The 21,194-nt window shown below is 38.5% G+C and overlaps 1 protein-coding gene across 3 annotated transcripts in view; it reads right to left on the bottom strand.

Moving 5' to 3' along the window:
- IL1RAP (interleukin 1 receptor accessory protein) overlaps window positions 1–21,194 on the bottom strand; it is a 123,768-nt gene that overhangs the window by 79,822 nt on the left and 22,752 nt on the right. For all 3 annotated transcript variants that reach the window (XM_007195207.2, XM_007195209.2, XM_007195208.2), the window contains exon 2: window positions 703–767. In XM_007195207.2, the coding sequence (XP_007195269.1) occupies window positions 703–766 (64 nt within the window). In that variant the 5' untranslated portion in view covers window position 767. The remainder of the gene's footprint in view (window positions 1–702; window positions 768–21,194) is intronic.

Genomic DNA, 21,194 nt, shown 5'->3' with positions numbered 1-21,194 from the left:
ACATAATGGGCTAAAATTCGATGATCACTAGTTAGAGGTACCATAGAATGGTTCTGAGCAGTACCTCTGAAGATGAGATGAGACCTGCAAGGACAGACTTTCAAGTCCCCTGTAGCTCTAATGTCATATGATCCAAGTCCATGATAATTGAGTTTGGTTATTTAAACTCAGTAAAGATTTTGGCTGCCTCTTCTTATGCTTATGAAACAACATCCAAAGAAAGAATGAGCCTAATGACCGGTTCTTTCTTTCTTATATGGAAGCAGTAGACAAAAACCCATCTTTATCTACTTGTTTCTATAAGGTATCAGTGGACTGGTACCACTGAGGCTTTCTCCACCACTGGCTCAAGTTTGGAAAACAGAGTCGTACTACCATCACTGTCATTTATTTTCCCATAGGACCTGAGGTAAGGGGAAGAAATAGGATTCTAGTTGGTTTGGATGTGAAGGTGATGGAAAATTCCTATAATTAGAAAGTGCACTCCCCCCAGTGCACTTTGTTCCATGAAGACTAAAGATATCAGTGGTTCCTCCCAGCACCAAAATTCTATAATTCTGTCAAATCTAAGATTCCATGTTACCACAGAAGTCAGTGGAAATAAACAACGTTATGTTCTCTTAACTCATTTTCAGAAAGACTTGAGACATTACCCTATGCGTGACTTGCATTTTAATAGATTGTCAAAAGACATTCCCTTACCTGAGGCATCACTTTGCAGGATCCCATAGAAGTAGAGACTCATTACACACCACAGAAGTCCCATCCTGTCAATATAAATACAAAGGTAAGGAGAGTATTTATTACTCTCAAGTGCTTAAATACTATTCGTGCATATGCATGCTGACTATTGACTAGGAACTGTTCTAAGAATTTTACAATATTAACAAACTTAATTGTCAGAACCAACCAGTAAGATAGGCTTTTTTCATCCCCATATTACAGATAAGAAAACTGAGACACGTGTAAATAACATACCCAAGATCCTGTGGCTAGAAAGTGGTAGAGTAATGATCAAATTCCAGTAGCCTGGCTCTAGAACGGCCTCTTAATCACTGAACTCTAACTGCCTACTAAAAAAATATTTTTTTGGATTTTTTTCATCAGAGTTGAATTTCTGGTAGATGAGTTTGTTCTTATTACCCTTCATCATATTCTCTTGTTTATTCCCAACTGGAAATATTTTATAATCCAGACAGTTTTCCTTCTTAGTGATGAATAGAAAGTCTACAAATGCTGGATTCAGACTTGGTTTGCAGTCCACCATATTCTGAATTTATAGTAAGGGGAAATGTATAATCCTCATGCCCTGCTGTGCCTGCTCTTATCTTCTCATTCGAAGAGACGAATGATGAGGCTGAATTCCAATTTCTGTGATCTTTAGCCTTGCTGTTGATAACCAGCTGAAACAGCCAGCTAGAAAGACTGATGCCCTTATATTCGGTTGTGTGATCTTTAATGCAGAAGGGCTGGAGATTTAACAACTCTGTGAAATATTTCTTTCCCTACTACTCTAAACATATCTGGTCCCTGATAAAACCGCTGTGGGGTTATAAATACTGAAACCTGCATATTACTGATAAATTCCATACTTAAGACTTCCACTCTCTGTTTTGAACACAACAGCCATACTGGGTGCTTACATTGGTCTTGGTAAATTGTCCAGACCATATTTCTAGTAGGTGACAGAGATGAGATTTATATCCATACCTGGAAAACTACAAGTCTATTATCCTAAACATTAGCCTATGTCACAAGTTTCACAACCACAGGAACCCAGTAGTCTAAAAAGGTCAAAAAGATATTTAATAAGTAGGGTAACATTAACAGCATTTGAAATGGGACATTTTTAAGAGCACTACACTGAAACAAAAGATACCTTTTGGACAGTACCAAAAGGTACAGTCCAAAATGGTACTGTCCAAGCAATCCAGAGTGTGTGGTCACTTTAAGGACAATGCAAGTTTCCAACATCTGTCACCTCTCTTGACCACACATCACCAAAAATCTCTACTGTGCTTCTTATTTAGCATGATTGTACACAAATCACAGGAGAGTATATTATATCTTAAACAACTATTTTATCTCAGAAATTAAACGTCTCTTTCTTAACGCTACCATTCCCTTCCAGTTCTTATACCATTAACTTAGGGAGTTGTCTCCATTAGTCATTCATTAATTCAATAAAACTTGTATTGAACACTTTCTGTTTACAAGTCACTATGATACAATCACAGGGGTCTCTGGCACGCAAGATGTAGGGCTGTTATCCCCAGTAGAGGAGATAAAGCACATGCAAACCACTTCAGCAACATCAACTTTGAATAATACACATGCAGAGGCACTCTAGGATATTCAAAGATTTATCGGAAGTTCTCGCACTAAGCAGACTCTAGCAGGGACTTAAAATGTGTACAAGAAATAACTGCAACACAAAGTAATGTGGTAAAAATAGTCAGAAAGGGGCCAATAAGTGCTATTGAAGATTAGCCAAAGAAAGAGATTACTCCAGCTAAGGCAGACAAAGAAGACTAAACACAAGACATAGATTTGAACTGAGCAAGAACTGGTTTGGAAATTTAGAATTGAGGCAGAAGAAAAATGTGGGGAAAAGAAACTCAGTGGCGAATAATGCTCAAAGAGGAAAGCATGGAACATAAATAGGAAAGAGTCTATAAAGAATTCAGTTTGACTCAAGCACAGAGTATTAGAAAAAGAACTATAGAAGATTTTGTTGGAAAGCAGGGGGTTTTAGGATCAGAATATTGCAAGGCCTTGAATAGGAGACTAAGATCTTAGGATTTCATTTAAACAGAAAATAGTAGTAGCCTCACACCTCTAGATTTTCCCAATTTGCCTGTTTATAAGCTTCTGAGTTCCTATGGCAACACTTAGAAGACATTCTAATTAATGTGATTGAGAGTCTTAATTGATAATTCCATGAGTAACTGGATTATACTTGAGGCAGCAAGGAGTCAGGTCACCAAGATAAAGCTAATCTAACTTGTGTGCAAACACAAATCCAGGGTCAGTCCTGCCCTGTGATGAATTAGAATAAAGCAGACTGAAAAGAAAATGTGATTGCGCAGGCTGGTTTTGACTGACTGAAGGTATCAGTGTTAGTGTCTGGTCTGAAACCTCTCTGGGAAGACTGATTCATTTAACCTTGTGTTGCATTCAGCCTCAGAATTTTATTGTTACTAGTAATACACTTTTTTTTTTTTTCTTTTTTGGCCACACGGCACAGCACACGGAACTTCCCCGACTAGGGATGGAACCCACCACGCCCCCCTGCAGTGGAAGCGTGGAATCTTAACCACTGGACCACCAGGGAAGTCCAGTAATACACTTTTGATTCTTATTTCTTGTGGGGAGGGGGCGCTGGGTATTTTCAGACATGAAGAAACTGTCAGAAAAGCAAAGGAATCTGTCTAATAATGCATGGTTTCTCATGGTCTGAAGTACTACCTAGTTTTAGATTATTGTGATGGGGTTTAACAGCCCCTGCCCTTGCTTCAGATGATTGGAACCTACATATAATAAATTCCCAAGTCAGCCTTCCCTACATTATCCATTCTACTTACTATATGATTATTTTTGCACTTCCCCTTAGATATTAGTACTTCTCTCATATTTAATGCCATTGTTTCCTAGTATAATGTCTGTACCGTCTAGCAAGAAGTTTCAAATACATAATTAGTTCTATGCAATCAACATAATGTTGGGACTTCCCTGGCGGTCCAGTGGTTAAGACTTTGCCTTCCAATGCAGGGGATGCGGGTTCGACCCTTGGTCAGGGATCTAAGATCCCACATGCCTTGCGGCCAAAAAATCAAAAAACATAAAAGAGAAGCAATAATTTAACAAATTCAACAAAGACTTTAAAAATGGTCCACATGAAAAAAACCTTTAAAATAAAAACCATGGTGTTAATAATGATTGTTATCATATACTTTAACATCTATCCTTGCAAATCAATGTTTCTAGTGTCTGCATTCTCGGTTATTAAGCTTCAAGATTTCCTTACCTCTGGGTCAGCCCTGATCACTAGATTTTCTCACTGGGCCAGGAGATAACAGGCTGAAACTAAGTTTGCTACCCCAAGGCTAGTATTACCTCTGAATCACCATTTGCTCAGCCTTCCTTCTGTACAACAGCATTTCACAAGGCCACAAGACTGGATTCATCCATCAGTTTCCTAATTCCATATGCAGCTCCACAATCAGATCATAGGCACTCTTTGAATCCCAGCAACCTGGTTGGAGCTTGGCCCTTCAACCTGGTGCTTATCAGCACTCTGTTCTAAGAGCCTGCATTTTTTTCCCTGTAAGGTCCTACTCCAAGCTGGATTAACCTCCTACAACAATGAAGCTTTATCTGCTTCATTCCTGGTTGACAGATACCCTTTGCTTTTACCTGCCCAGTGAATACTTGGACATAAACACCAAGGCACAAACCCTAAATGGTCATCTCCAAATTGGCCCTGCAGCTAAATTACTTCCTTGCGTCCTAATTCCATCTAGGTCTTTCCTTTACCTTTCTCTAACTTACTGATAAAGTTTGAGTGGGTCTTGCTTCTATGCCGACCTAAGATATGACAAACAAGCTTTTAAAGGACACAGGAGAAGTTATCAATTACTCCATTTTACAGAAAAAGAGATAGCACTTATTAATAAATCAGAGTTATTTTCTTCATCAATCTTTTATCTAATTTATAGCTTTTGAACCATAAAAGAATTCTTGTGCAGAATATTTCAGAATCTAATATTTATTAATAAACAGAAGTTTCAGCAAAGTAACACAGAAGGCTCTGAATCTGGGTAAAATGAAGTAAGCATACGCCACTTTGTCTTTCTTAATGAATGTAACTATAAACCTGGGCAGAGTGCATGGAGCAACTTTTTGAGGATTCTAAAAAGGAAAAATTAGCACATTCTTTTCAAGTATACATAAGCATTCACCACAACATTATGCACCATAAATAAAACCTTAACAAATGTTAAAGAATTCAAAGTACATTCTCTGAACATAGAATTAAACTATAAATATACATAAATAAATAAATAACAGGAAAAATCTCCAAACACTTAGAAATTAAGGAATATACTTCTAAATAATCCATGAGACAAAGACATAATCTCAAGGGAGATTAGGTAACATTTTGTACTGAACAAAACTGAAAATCCAACATACCAAAATGCATGGGATGCAATTAAAGCAGTGCTTAGAGAAAAATTTGCTGTATTAAAAGCTCACAATATAAAAAGAAGAAACATCTCAAGAAAATCATCTAATCTTTCACCTTAAGAACCTACAAAAAGAAGAGGTAATTAAACCAAGCAAGCAAAATGAGGGAAATAATGAAGAGTAGAGATCAAAGATTTTTAAATCAGAAATAATATAAGCACAGAAAAAAATAATAGAACCAAAAGTCGGTTCTTTGAAAAGAACAATAAAATTGCTAAACCTTTAAACAGGAGAGCCAACAAGGAAAGAATAACACATATCACTAATATCAGTAATAAAAGAGGGTACTTCACTACACAGGCATTATGACTGTCATAAGGCAATACTAAAAATTCTAGGCACATAAATTCCACAATTTAGATGAAATGGACCAACATCTTAAAAACCACAAATTACCAAAATTCACCCAAACCTATATTATTAGAAGAAATTGTATTTGCAGGTAGAAACCGTCCAAAAAATAAATATCTAAGCTCCAGATGGTTTCACTGGTGAATTCTACCAAACATTTTAAGGATTAATAACGTCAATTCTACATAATTTCTTCCAGAAAATAAAAGAGGACATAACGGTTCTCAATTTACGTCATGAGATCAATATTGTTCTGATTACAAAACCTACCACAGACAGCGCAAGAAAACAAATTTACAGATATCCCACAACCAAGCAGAGTTTCTCCCAGGAATTCACGGTTGGTTTCAGTATTTTTAAAGTCTGAAGAAGAAAAACCACATGATCGTATCAATTGATGCAGGAACAGTATCTGACAAAATTCAATATCCATTAACGATAAAAACTCTCAGCAAACTAAGAATAGAAAGGAACTTCCTCCAATAGGTAAAAAACATCTACAAAAAACCTACAGCTAACATTACATCTAATATTGAAAGACTGAATGTTTTTCCACTAACATCAGGAGCAAGGCAAGGAAGTTCATTCTCAGTACTATTCAACATCATTCTAGAAGTCTTACCCAGTGCAATAAGGCTATTCACAGAAGACATGATTTTCAACATAGAAAATCCTAAGGAATCTATTAAAAAATAGAACTAAATAAGTATGTTTAGCAAAGTCATGATGATGTGTAGTCAACACACAAAAATTAAACATATTACTATAGACTAGCAATGAGCAATTGGAAAGAATCTCCTTTTAAAAATACTGGTTACAATAACTCAAAGAAAAAATAAAATGCTTAGCTAAAAAGCCTAACCAAACATGTGCAAAATTGGTTGAAATTTACAAAACGTTGATAAAGAAATGAAAGAACCTAAATATATGGAAATATGTGGTTGGCAGGATGGCTCCCAATGCTAACCATGTCCTAATCCCTGGAACCTGTTATGTTACCTTACTTGGCAAAATAACTTTAATTAAGGTTATGGACCTTAAAATAGGGAGATAATACTGGATTATTCACATGGGCCTAATTTGATCACTATGAGCCCTTAAAACCAGAGAACTTTCTCTGGCTAAAGTCAGAGAGATGCAGCAGAAGGATAAGCCAAAGAAATGGGAAGCTATAGGCTTTTGATGTTAAAAGATAAACGTACAACATATCATGGAATGCCAGTGGCCTTAGAGAACTGAAAGAAATCTCCAGCGGACAACCAGTAAGGAAACAGGAACCTCAGGCCTATAGCCACAGGGCATAAATTCTGTCAACAGCTTTGGAAGTGTGTTCTTCCCCAGAGCCTCCAGAAAGGAACACAACCTTGCTGACAATTTGATCACTTTGACTTTAGCCTTGTAAGGCCCTAAGCAGAGAACCAGCTAAATTACACTGTACCTGGACATGTGATTCACAGAAACTCTGATGTAATAAATAGATGTTGCTTTAAGCCACTAAGTGTCTGGTATTTACTACATTGGTAATAGAAAATAATACAGGAGACATATCAGACTCTTGGATTGTAAGACTCCACATAGAAAACATTTCAATTCTCCCCCAAATTACTTGACAGACTTAATGAAATTCCAGTCAAAAATCCTAGCAAGATCTGTTTATAAATATAGACAAGTTGATTCTAAAATTTGTATGGAAAGAGAAATGCCTTAAATATTGAAAACCATTTTGACAAAGAAGAATAAATTTGTAGGAACCATACTACAAACAACCCAATTTTAAAATGTCAAAAGTCTTAAAGAGACACTTTACTAAAAAAGGATATTTAGAAGGCAAATTAACACAAGAAAGGATGTTCAACATTATTAGCCATAGGGCAGTGAAAATTAAAGCCACAAAATGAGATACCACTAAACACCTTTCAGCATAACTAAAGTAAGAAATATTGACAATATGCGCTTCCCTGGTGGCGCAGTGGTTGAGAGTCTGCCTGCCAATGCAGGGGACGCGGGTTCGAGCCCTGGTCTGGGAAGATTCCACATGCCGCGGAACAACTGGGCCCGTGAGCCACAACTACTGAGCCTGCACATCTGGAGCCTGTGCTCCGCCACAAGAGAGGCCGCGACAGTGAGAGGCCCGCGCACCGCGATGAAGAGTGGCCCCCGCTTGCCGCAACTGGAGAAAGCCCTCACACAGAAACGAAGACCCAACACAGCCATAAATAAATAAATAAATAAATAAACCCAAAGTTAAAAAAAAAAAAAAAAAGAAATATTGACAATACCAAGTGCTGAAGGGAATACAGAACAACTGGAACTCTCCTACTGCTGAGACTACAAAATGGTAGTCCAGCCTCTCTGGAAAACAATTTGTCAGTTTCTTATTAAGTTAAAAACATACATACCATAGGATCTAGCAATCCCATTCCTAGCTATTTACTCAAGAGAAAAGGAAACTTATGTTCACACAAAAACCTGTACGTGAATGTTTATAGCAGCTCCATTATTAATTATCAAAAACTAGAAACAACTCAAATGGCCTTCGAGAGGGAGACGGATAAACAAACCCTGGTACATCCAAAAACTAGATGCCTGCCAGCAGTACACAGCAATGAGCTGTTGATAACAACTGGGATGAACCTCAAAGATACTATGCTGAGTGAAAAAAAAGTCGGTTCCAGTAGGTTACCACCATCCAGGTCCATTTAAATGACATTTCCAAAACGACAAAGCTAAAGTGACAAAGAACAGATCAGGGGCTAGAGGTAGTACAAGGGTGACTGCAAAGCGACAGCACAAGGGCATCGTTTGGGAGACAGAACAGTTCTGTGTCCTGATTGGGGCAGTGATTAAATAAATGAGTCTATCCATAAGTTAAAATTCATAGAATTGTGCTTCCAGAAAAGTCAATTTTATTTCATGTCAATTAAAACAAAATATGTTTAGGTGGCGTGATTTTTTTTTTTTTAAACTCCACAAGTGATCTGTGAACCCCTTTAGACAGTTTAAATAAATGAAAGCTGTTTTAACCCAAATTTGGCTTCTATTTTCAAAGGCCACTTTGAAAATAACACAGTCCTAACGTTAAGTACGAAATGTTCCCAAAAAGTCTAGCGGTAGAGGAACATGGAGAGATCAATGCAACTGTTCTAACTTTCAGCACATCAAGCCAGTGCTGCTAACGTCAATACAACAGAGGACTCAAAGTTTAGAAAACATGAGCACAGTCTGCTTAGATACTGCCTTCCCCTTTCTTATTAAATAGCTTCAAAGTGTTTGGAACTCTGAGAGGACATATGTAACATAATATACCACCACCTGCCACCTTTAGAAGCTTGGAATAGAATGTGAGCAGGTTGATTTCCTTTTGTCCTTTAATATTTTGAATAGCAACATGCTCAGTGGGGTGAGGGAAGAAATGTCATCATTAAGTCTCACCCTTCACAAGAGGGAACTAGAACTAGGTTTTCAGTGGAAAGTGCAATGAACTTGGAGTTCTAAGTTTCACTGTATGATCTTGGACAGCCTGGCAGAAGAGGAGAGAACTATTCACAGCAACCACTTACAGTTATAAGTGGTTGGTTACCGTCTTGATGACTAATTTAAAACTGATGTGCTAAGCATTTGTGGACACTTCTTAGTTAGGGCAGCAAGAGTGTTCCAATGTACCTTCTCCCTAGTAGGTGGACAATTTGATGACTAAGTGTTCTGTACTTATGGATACTGAGGCTGGAGTTTGCATGGGGTGAAAGAAACTAATACCTACCTCATCAGTTTGTTAGGAGGACTGTACTTGATAATTCCTGTAGAGTACTTAGCTCTGTCCAGGAACATAAATAGCTCTCAGCAAATTCTGGTTATCATTAACTCTTATTAAATGAGGTCATATATGAGTAACACTTCAGAAACTGTGGAGCTGTAGGCAGATGTGAGCTACCATTAATATCATTTACAAAGAATAGACTAAGTTACTTGTTCAAGTTGACCATTGACCATTGGGCAAAATGTGCCATGTCCTACACTTTGCAGGTACTAGGTCCAAGTTCAGTACTCTGTTCCCAAAATATTTCAGAAAAGACAGTCGTGGTTTTAAGTCGGGCCTCTGCACCTGACAGAAAAGCCAAGATGGTTATGATACACTCCACAAAAGACTTGAACTTGGAAAAATCATGGTCCAGATGGTCTCACTTCTCTAGTCCTCAAATCCCTCATTTACAAAATGAAGTGAAAACCTCTGCCCTGATATCTCATAGGGCGGTTGTAGAGAATCAAATGATGTGACACGTGGAAGAACTTAATTATAAAGTGTTAAACTAACATAAAGTGTCATGACATCGGTTTTTATTACGAAATGAGATGGGTTGTTTTGTTTTGTTTAGATTTTAAAGAATTTGAAGAAGTGGAGATCTTAAAGTCAAAAAGAAAATAATGTTACAAATTGCTTAATTCAGATCACAACATGGATTACCTTTGGTGACATTGCCAGGGAGGAGCAAGAATGAGGCTTCTAAGGTCTGGTAATGTTCTATTCCTTAGTCAGGTGATGGTTACATGATGATGCATTTGTAAAAATTCAGCAATTTGTACATGTAATATTTATGTACTTTAGTGTTCATATTCTATGCTTCTGTAAAAAATATGGAAAAACTTTTGCTCGATTGAAGTTAAAAGGTGGTTTAAAACAACAAGGAGAGGTTAGAGAAAGGTATAGGATAACAGTATAGTTTTTTAAAACAAGAAAGCAGCTTAAAATCCAACACAGAGTGAGAGAGAGATATCTCAGAGCTCTTCAAAGCTGTGGGGGGAATTTTTAGGATGAACCTCACATTCCTTCTAATTCATTCAGCAAATATTTACTAAGCTGTGGATGCAGTCTGAAGGAGGAAGAAAGGTGGAAACTTCCCCTGTTCTCATGGAGCTTGCAGTCCTGAGGCGTATAAACGTCTAGAGTGTAAAGAACGGGGCTGCAGCGGAAGCATTTCACAGCATGTGAGAGTACAGAGGAGGGAGCGGCTCGCTGGGGAAATGTGATGTTATTTGAAGTTAAGGTAGAAAATTAGGAGAAATTTAAACCACCACGGACACAAAACAGTCCTATCACCTGAAAGACTAAGATCTAGTCACCTCCAGGTTAGGAAATTCATTACTTTTCTCAGCATAGGAAAGCTTCCTAACCATCTGAGGTTTTCTCCCCTTAAATTTAATACAACAACATTGCCACCAATAACCTCTTTAATTCGAACGGATAGTCTGAAGATCACGATCCTGTCTGGGAGGCTGTCTAGAGAGAGATACCATCTACACACGGTTACAGAGGCCACAGGAACAAAACTGCAGCCAAGTTTTCATAGATTTCTCCATAAAGACTGTATGCTCTAGCTTTTGAGTATACAGAATTGAGTTAGTTTTGTTCAAATCAATAAGTATTTATTGAACTCCTATTTCATACACTTTAAGAGAAACTGTGTGGTATACAGAAATAAACACACAGCTCTGATAATCATGGATCTCATAGTTTGGGAGCAAAGTCAGACTTAGAAACACAAAATAAATCGACAGAAAGAAAAGTAGAGAGAAAAGAACAAGTAAATGGTCGAGGACAATACAATCACACCAAAATGCATGATGCAAACTATCACATCCCATGGTGAGCATTCTGCCAAAGGACCATGTGACCAAATGATTCTGAAAAGTAATACGTCACGTAGCTATTTCTTGTAGATTCACAATGTACATTAGTATTCTAAAGGCTCAGGTCATCTACCGAGCAAATACTGTGGTTGACTTGTTTTAACCCAGCATTAAACCAAGTTATCTGGCCGTGAACCCCTTTTTGATGCATTAAGACTCTTAGGGTTCCATTGGAAATACTGAAGTAAATAGTGAAAGCCCTAATTAGGGAAGGAAGAGCCCCAGCCCAAATTCCCAGATCAATCTTCAGTCCATAAGATGCAGATGCTTTTCAAAATCAACCAACTCCACTTGAGACTAAACCAGGGAAAGAAATGAGTCCTAGCTTTCCCACAGCTTCACCTCCCCTCTGCAGCCTTTCCTGGTTCTCTCTTGTCTGGCCACTGGCTGGAAATATACTATGCTTTCTCTGAAAACTCAGTTCAGGTATCTGTATCTCCATTAGAGCCCTGAGAAATTTTTGTCCTAATCTGTTTTATTTAGGTTTTTCTCTTTTTACCTCCCTTTTTGGGCTAGGACTCCAAGTTTGTGCCCACGTTATATAGTCCAATGCCGTTACATAATAAACATATATAATTATAGGGCAACTACTGGGTGGTAGAAAGAACATCTCCCCAGGATACAGTCAACCTCTGTTCTAATTTGGTGTTGGTCACTTTGTAACTTTGCTCCCTTGGATAATTTACTGAATTCCTGTGGAGCCCGGTATCCTTACCAATAAAATAGACTTAACAAATACTTACTTCAGAGGCTGTTATAAGGATCCAATTAGAGGATATTTATGAAAAAACTTTATAAACGGTGAAGTATGATGCAAATATGAAGCACTGATGTTTTTATTTTGCACACGTATTCACATGAACCCTAGATTCTTCAGCAAAGCTGAAGGCCATGCAGAGGATGCGGCCTCCTCCAGGAGTGGGTCTAAACAGATGTCACTGTGAGCTCTATGACTCCCATCAAAATCCACTGCCTAAAAAGTGGAACTGTTTTCAGGAATTAGACGTCAATGGGTCTAAGTCATCCTCGGCCTCACAACACCAAGTCAGTTGTCCTGTCACAAGAGCATTTCCCTGTGTCATCCCCCTGCTTCCATCCGAGAAAAAAAGATTGGTTCGCTAGAGATCATCTATCAGAATGGAACTTCACCTGCTCCCCTATTTAGGGACCTGGAAGTTTCAGTAGCTTCAGCTATTCAAACAGACCCTGCAGCACTCAGGGGCTCCTTATTCTCACTTACACAGAGAAACAGGAGGGATGAGTCCCAGGTCCTAGTCCTGCTTCTTGCATGAATTAGTTGTGTGACTTTGCCTATGCACTTTACTGTCTTGGTGCCACAGTTTCCACAACTGGCTTTGTTAAGAAGAGTTAAAATCAAAAGTTAAAGCAGGGGGCTTCCCTGGTGGTGCAGTGGTTGAGAATCTGCCTGCTAGTGCAGGGAACACGGGTTCGAACCCTGGTCTGGGAAGATCCCACATGCCGCGGAGCAACTGGGCCCGTGAGCCACAATTGCTGAGCCTGCGCGTCTGGAGCCTGTGCTCCGCAACAGGAGAGGCCACGATAGTGAGAGGCCCGCGCACCGCGATGAAGAGTGGCCCCCGCTTGCTGCAACTAGAGAAAGCCCTGGCACAGAAACGAAGACCCAACACGGCCAAAAATAAATAATACATAAATAATAAATAAATTAAAAAGAAAAAAGTTAAAGCAGAACTTTCACAAAAGACTTCCCATGTCCCAGACCGACACTGTGCCGATCGTGAGAAAGCACAGGGGCTTCAGGACAGCCTCTACCTTCAGGCATTCAGTCTACTGGAGAACACAGCCCATTGGACTTCCTTCCCATCCCCATCCCCAACCTTGTCCCTGAAACACAAAGATAACATTCCAAGTCTTCCTGGGAACCCACGTAAGCCAAAACTAGAGAGCGTTAAGGAAAATATTATCTCTCTGTATCTAAAGTGTTAAAGAAAATCCCCTTATGAACTAACACTGAGGAGGTCTGTGTGAGTCTGTGTCCCTGTCAAGAAAATTCTATGGCTTCTTTCACTGATTTTTGGACACCAGGATCATCCTGACAGATGGCAATGTGTACCCACCAGTCCCATAGTCTGGGATGTGACCTCAGTCAACCAGATCACTCTGGATGGAGGGAAAAGGCGGGGGTTCTGGCAGCAATTCTTTATATATGCATTTGACATTTGGTGACTTTGTGGCAAGTAAAGTAAGACCACCAAACCCCCCTTTAAGCAGAATGAGAATGAGCTGGAATTTTATAGTGCTGTTATCTACTGATCCATAAACCACTAAAGACTCAAGTGACCCTAATTTCAACAAGTATGCCTTATCTTCACTATACAGCAACTTAGGAAAAAAAACCCAAAAAGCCAGTGCCCTCACAGAGAGGTGCTCAAGCAGTGCTTAATATGAGGCTTGAAAATGCTTTGACAAGAAAATTGAGCAGGATGGCAGAACATATACTAAAACCAACATGGACAGAGTACAAGGAGGGGGGCATTTTGTGGCTGTAACGTAAGCTTTTAAGGGGCATTCTTTTCCAATACAAAGCTAATAAATAGTAACTGAGTACCCACTATGTGGACCCTCTGTGCTAAATGCTAAAGGATGAAACAGATTTTAACATGCCTCAGGCATCTAGGACCTCACAACCGAGCAGGGATCTCCAGCATGCACTTTGCTAATTTAACCTTGTAGTTAAAAGCCTATTATTTCAGTTAAATGTTCCAATCCTTGGCTCTGCCACTTAGTACCTGTGGAATATTGGTCAAGTTATTGAATCTATCTGTGCCTTAGTTTTCTCAACTGTAAAATGGGGAGAATAACATTATCTATTATTTCTTTAACTATACAGAAGTTTAGCTGTGTATACTCATACTATTATGAATCATGTAAGTCCAAGGAACATGCTCTAAGGAAGGAATTACCTGTGCTTTAATGGGGGTGGGGGGATGGGTTGGGTGGAGGCAGGGGCGTCGGCAGCTGGATTGGATGGCCTTACAGCTGGATTCTGAAGACAGGTAACACTGAAATGCAGCCATGCATACAGAGAAAGGCATTTAGGGCAAAATTAAAATAAAACAAGCCTTACATTTTACCACTGAGCATAGAACAGGAAGGAAAACTTGTTGAAAGATTCTAATTAGATGAATATTATCTTGCAGTTATGAAGTCCCTAAAACCACGTACTAGGAACAGTGATTCAGAATAGGAATTTTATTCTGCACATCATTTCAACGGCATACACTCCTTGGAGCCACTAATCATATCAACACATGGTTACCACATTCTGCCCTAGGTAGCAATACTAATGATTATAGGAGTTAATAGGACATTACCCAGGCACTGGGGCCATAAAAAGCATGTCCGATTACACCGACACTGCCAGTTCAAGAATGGAAGTCTTTCTCATTAGCACAGAAAATATTTTTAAAACACTTTTCCATTCACAAAGTTTTGTTCACACATATATATTCATTTAAACCTCTGAAGACTGCCTAGATTTTGGTATTTAATATCAATCCCATTTTACAGAAGAAGTAGTGATTTCTCCAAAGTTCCACAGATAATAAATGGTGAAGCCAGTATTTAAACCGAGATACCATGACACCAGATCTCATGGTCTTTCCACTACATGCTCCCTCTCTGCTCTTGTCATTACTTTAAAAGTTTGTGTTAGAGACACGGGGCCACAGAAACATAATTTTTTTTATTGGAGTCTGAATGTCTACCTTCTGCTTAGCAAACTATCACAGCATTCGTCGTGTCCTAAAGAAAATCCCATGTTGCTCATGCCATCGATCTGTAGCTGTCTTTGACAAAAGGACCTGAATACCTGCTGTGGCCCTGGGAATTTTAAATAAGAAGTCAATGAGAGATGCTGTTAAGTGGTTCTGTAATTGTCTAGGAGAGGATAAAACCTTGGTGGAATAATAATCATATCAATATGCTGGCTACATGAATGATCCTGCAGTGAATTACAACAGGGTACTTCAACTCCAAAGCCTAGGGTGGTACATCTGCATAATTAATCTTGCTCTGCCATAACCCTGCAGGGGTCAGCAACATTGGCATTCTGCAGCCAAAATTAATGTCTTATTATTTTAGTCCCCTTTGGTGTTTCCTTGGATTCAGGAAAATAATATCAGATGCAGCAGCTCTGTTGACACAGACAGGGTTTTAAAGGATCACCAAGTTATAAAAAAAAAAAAAAACCCTCACATAAATCCTGGTAGGTAGACAGGATGAATTCGACGCATAGTCCTAATACACCTACTAAATTCAAGGTTCTTGATACTTTTTATTTTATTCTTGGATTAACTTAGACCCTCTAAAGACCACATATTGATCCATATTGTCCAGATTAGGCTTCTACAAAGTGATTTCAAGAAATTACATTTTGGTATTGTGCCCTCATTTCAGAGAAACATTAAGTTGTTAGTATTAGGTGAAGTATCAGATTAAAAAGTTATCTTTTTCTACATGACTTCTCAGGGTCTTTAGAATGCATACTGTGAAACTAAATTACTTAGGAATCATTAAGAGTGCTCCTCCAACTCAATTGACTTTAGGAATCCTTGTTTAAAATATCTCTAAACATTAGGATTCTCGGCATAGTTTAGAAATGCTGACTGAAGTTCTTTCAGAAAAAAAAAAGGGGGTTTCATCTGTATAAGGCATCCCAGCAACAGACTAAGCTTTGAGAAATTCCTGGCAATTCTCTCAGGAGGTGTGTTAGAGAAAACTCTTAAGTGAGGTAAGGGTCATGAATTCTTAACTGGAGAAAAAAGTGGGAAATTCAAATCAATTTTCTAATCTGTGAAGCCATCCCTGTGGCAAAAGCTGATGGAGAAACAGGGGCATAATGACTAGCTAACGTGAGACATAGGACATGCCGGTGGGTATAAGCATGATAGTGCTATGCTCGGCCAGTACTGCTAATTGGAGTTGATTACGATCTCACTTCTTCTAGCATTTTTGAGGCTGTTGCCAAATCAGAACATAAGACACCATAGAGAAAGAGTCAGAAAACAGAGGAGAGCTCTTATTTCTCCAATTATAAAAGGAGTCAGCATACATGAGGAGACCCGGAAAATAACCTCTGCGACCTGAATACATGCTAGATACATTAAAAGTGCTATTATTTTTAATTGGTCTGCCTTACTCTGAAAAAGAGAAAGATGAGAAAATGTGTATTCATTAGGCTGACCTAAAAACCAGTGGCTTTTTGCATGTAAATATTCTTTTTATCCACTGATGCTTGAAAAACAGACTGAAATCTTGTTCTCCAAAGACAAAAGAAGAGATGTTTACCACATCACAAACAAGAAGGCTGTAAAAGCCTTAGGTAAGTTTTGGGTACCATGAGGACACCTGTAAAGGCTGACTAATGACAAGGACCAAATCAATTTTCCCACACAGCACATCTTAATTCTGTTTCCCTGATGTCCTTCATACGACATTCTGGTTCCTCCAAGATCTGGCGGCAAACTCCTCTAGACAAGGTTTTTCCACATCACTCTCCATATACCCCAGCCTTTGGCCACAGGTACACACACAGATGGGGCTATATAAGTCACCCCCACTCCTCCCTTCCCTTTTAATCATTCCTTCTGCCTGGAATATCCTGCATTCCCCTCTTCACATGTACAAACACTGCCCATCCTTCAAGATCTATTTCCAAAAACATTTCCTCATGAAAGCCCCCTGCTTCCTTTAGCCAGATGTAATTTATTCCTTCTCCCTACAACTTTCCCGTCTAGTTGCAGTAATGGAATCCTTTGCCTTGTACTACAGTTAAGTGTGTATGTCTTCTCTCTTGAGACCCTTGAGAACAGGGTCTACCTCTGATGAACATCTGTCTTGCGGGGCCTCGCAGGAAGCCTGGCACATGAAAGTGCTCCACACTGTGGACTGAATGATTGTAGTCTTCTGCACACTGATTCTACAAGCTGTTTCTCAGTCCAGGAAACTGCTGTAACTCTTTCATTTGTTTTTTCACACCTCTGGCCTCTCAACAGTCATTTCTTTCTCCAGATCATCTGTAGGGAGGTGTTTCCTCACTAAAATCTGTCAAGACAGTTCACAAGAATACCCCGGGACTGTCATCTGTCTCATCAGTGTAAGACCTGGTTATGCCTTTTAATACATATATTTGCATTTATTCTGTGCATGATTACACTGAGAAAGAGAGACCGAGAGTGAGCTCCTACCCACCTGTCCACAGAGGGAACTCCTGGGACTAACCTTGGAATATTGTTTAATTTAGATTCACAGCGTCTGATTCAACATTACTGCAGTTTATTATTTTTTGGCCTGGGTGAAATCCCCTGATCGTGCTGGTGCTGAGCAAGAAGAAAATTCCCTTCTTCCTAACTGTATATGTTCCAGCAGATGACCGTGTTTCTACCTGCCATTTCTAACACCTCAAAAGCTTTGAGACAGCATCTAGACTTAGAAAGGAAGAGCTGATGCGAGGATGTAACAGACTTTCCTTGACCTCTTCGAATCGCTCCCCAAATCCTGCACTCTGGAATTTTTAAACCTGAAACATGATTTTGGTCAGGAGAGAGGGGTGCGATCAGAAACCAGAGGAAAGCAGGGAGTAGAGAGGTTATAAGCCGAGCCAGGAGTACATGTGGAGATAAGGGAATCCTAGGAAATTTAACTTTAAGAACAGTATCTTGTCATTCATTCAACAAATATTTTCCAAATCCCTCTATACGTAGGTACCTTATTCCACTGAAATAATTCATGCTTTGACAGTATACACAGTGCTTCTTTCCATGTCTTACTTTATTTGACATTCACAAGCTTTATTGAGAAAGGAATATAATTTTTTCTGTTTTACAGATGAACAAATTAGGTGCAAAAAAGTGAAGTGTCTTACTCAAGATACCACAGCAATCAAATAGCAGAGCTTGGTTTTAAATAAGATCCTCTGATTACAGCAGAGTGTCTCTCCCGATTCTTTTACATTATCCTCCACACAATGCCCGTGGCAGGCTATAAACAAAACATATGAAGGAACTGTTCAATATTTAGTTTGTTATGTTTCACAAAATAACCCAAAAGATCAATTAAAAAAAGATAAAGATTCACTGAAGCAAAGGTTGTGAAAAATGCCAATCTACATTAGTAAAATCCTTGAATTATAAGCAAAAAATATTTTCACTGGGAAAGTGATTTTTATTACTTTGAAAGTAATGGAGTGGCACAAATGAGACGTTTCTGGGAACTGCAGAGACTCAGATTATTTATAATTAGTGTAGCATCACTTGTATAAATGAGGGCATCACATTCAAAGGTTTTAAAGTTGTTTCTCCCAGTCAGTTTCCCAAGGAAACACCTTTGTGTTTCAAATCCTGGGCAAACAGAACTCCACTTATTGCCCATAGGCAGGATATTGACATTTCAAGGGTAGTTTTTAATAGGTAGGTTAAAATGCTAATGTTGGTGGTTGCCAGGGGCTGGGGGAGGAGGGAATAGGGGGTCAGTGTTTAAAGGGTACAATCTCTGTTGAGGAAGATGAAAAAGTTCTGGAGATGAATAATGGTGACAGCTGCGCAACAATATGAATGTACTTAATACTACAGAACTGTACACTTTCAAAATGGTTAAAATGGGAAATTTTATGTGTATTTTACCACAATAAAAAAATAAAAATTTAAAAAATGCGAATGAATTTTCAAATCAAATTCCATTAGGAAGGGATATAATTTGTTACACAAGGTTAAAGACAAACTTCAGCTGAATCTCCAGTTGATCACAAACTCAGAAAAAAATAAGACTTTAATTCTAAACTAAATCAGCTAAACATACTAAAATATGTCCTAGCCTCTGTAAGACCAAATATAAGTTAAAAATAAGAGGCTTTACTCTCCTTGTTGAAAATAAGGAAGAGATTTCCTTCCTTTTTTTTTTTAAATTTTTATTTTCTATTGGGGTATAGTTGAGTAACAATGTTGTGATAATTTCAGGTGCACAGCAAAGAGACTCAGCCATACATATACATGTACCCATTCTCCTCCCCCAAACTCCCACATCTTCTTTATCCATTTATATGTTGACGGACATTTAGGTTGCTTCCATGTCTTGGCTATTGTAAACAGTGCCGTAATGAACATTAAGGTGCATGTGTCCTTTCAAACCATGGTTTTCTCAGTATATATACCCAGGAGTGGGATTGTTGGATCATATGGTAGCTCTATTTTTTTTTTTTAAGGAACCTACATACTGTTCTCCATAGTGGCTGTATCAATTTACATTCCCAACAACAATGTAGGAGGGTTCCCTTTCCTCCACACCCTCTCCAGCATTTATTGTATGTAGATTTTTTGATGATGGCCATTCTGACTCGTGTAAGATGATATCTCGTAGTTTTGATTTGCATTTCTCTAATAATTAGCGATGTTGAGCATCCTTTCATGTGCCTCTTGGCCATCTGTATGTCTTCTTTGGAGAAATGTCTGTTTAGGTCTTCTGCCCATTTTTTGATTGGGTTATTTGTTTTTCTGATATTGAGCTGCATGAGCTGTTTGTAGATTTTAGAGATTAATCCTTTGTCGCTTGCATTGTGGTTGCAAAACCACTCCCTGTCAGACCCAGCAGTTCCACTTCTGGGTCTTGATCCAAAAAAATTGAAATCAGGATATCTTCACTCCCATATTCACTGCAGCACTATTCACAATAGCCAAGATGTGCAAAAAAACTAAATGTCCATCTACAGATGAATGGATAAAGAAAATTGTTTTATAAACATAAACAATGTAATCCTATTCTTTCTTAAAAACGAAGAGAATTCTGCGAGGCGACAACTTGGATGAACTTTGAGGACATTATGCTAAGTGACAAATACTGCATGATTCCACTTATGTGGAATGTGGAATGGTGGTTGCCATGGCCTTGGGGGATGGGGAAATGGGAGTTTGTAATCAATGGGCATAGACTTTTAGTTAAGAGAGAAGCATCAGCTCTAGAGGTCTGCCGTACAATATTGTACTTATAGTGAACGATAGTGTACTGTAGACTAAAAATTTTGCTGACAGTGTAGATCTTGTGTTAAGTCTTCTAACCACAATAAATTATAATTTAAAAAAATAAATATATGAGAAGTTTTTCCTTTGGATAAAGCCAATTAACTAACACAGATGGTCACCTCCATTACCACATAATGTCAGGATAAACTATGTATGACAAATGATACTATGAAGTCCTCTTACTTGAGAACAAGTTATTGTTTATCTTGAAATCATGTATGCAGTGGGCCGCTTGGTTATATAAAGGTTTGAGATTTCTTTCTGCTTTTACAGTCTCTTAGTGGACAGTCTGTGATTGGCATCACATTCTATTTTAATGCTTATTCAATAATAGAAGTGTTTTATTTCTCTCTTACCTTTGTGAAGAGGATTTCTGGGTTGAGAGGTTTTGTTTTTAATTATATTTCCCCAACATCTCCTAAACCAGTAACGTACAATTTTCACTAAAATAAGAAGGAAAAAACCCTAAAACACAGACGCACAAGAGAAAGGCTAATTTTTATTATTGCAAACTGGCAGGAAAACCAGAAGAAAGGGCCAAATTAACTTCTGGAAGAAAAGGCAAAACAAATTTTAAAATGACAAGTGAGTATTGGTATCTATGAAAACAAATAAATGGTTAATTGTACAGCCAAGACAGGTAGAAATTTCCCTGTAGACAGGCTCATGAAAAGGGGCTGTAGAATGACTTCCAAAAAGAGAATTCTGTGACTTTGGAGGCTTTCAGCTTCATGACAGACATCATGCAAACACTGGTCCACCAAAGACAAAAAATTGTAAGGACAGAAAGGAAGAAAGGTAAAAAGAGACCTTGAGAAGGAGGAAGAAATGGAGTGTTGGAAGGAGAAAGGGAGATAG

The sequence above is a fragment of the Balaenoptera acutorostrata genome, chromosome 4 (assembly GCF_949987535.1).
Source record: "Balaenoptera acutorostrata chromosome 4, mBalAcu1.1, whole genome shotgun sequence".
In the NCBI taxonomy this organism is placed as follows: Eukaryota; Metazoa; Chordata; class Mammalia; order Artiodactyla; family Balaenopteridae; genus Balaenoptera; species Balaenoptera acutorostrata.
Note: the sequence above shows the minus strand (reverse complement) of the source record. Positions and strands in the feature narration are given on the sequence as shown.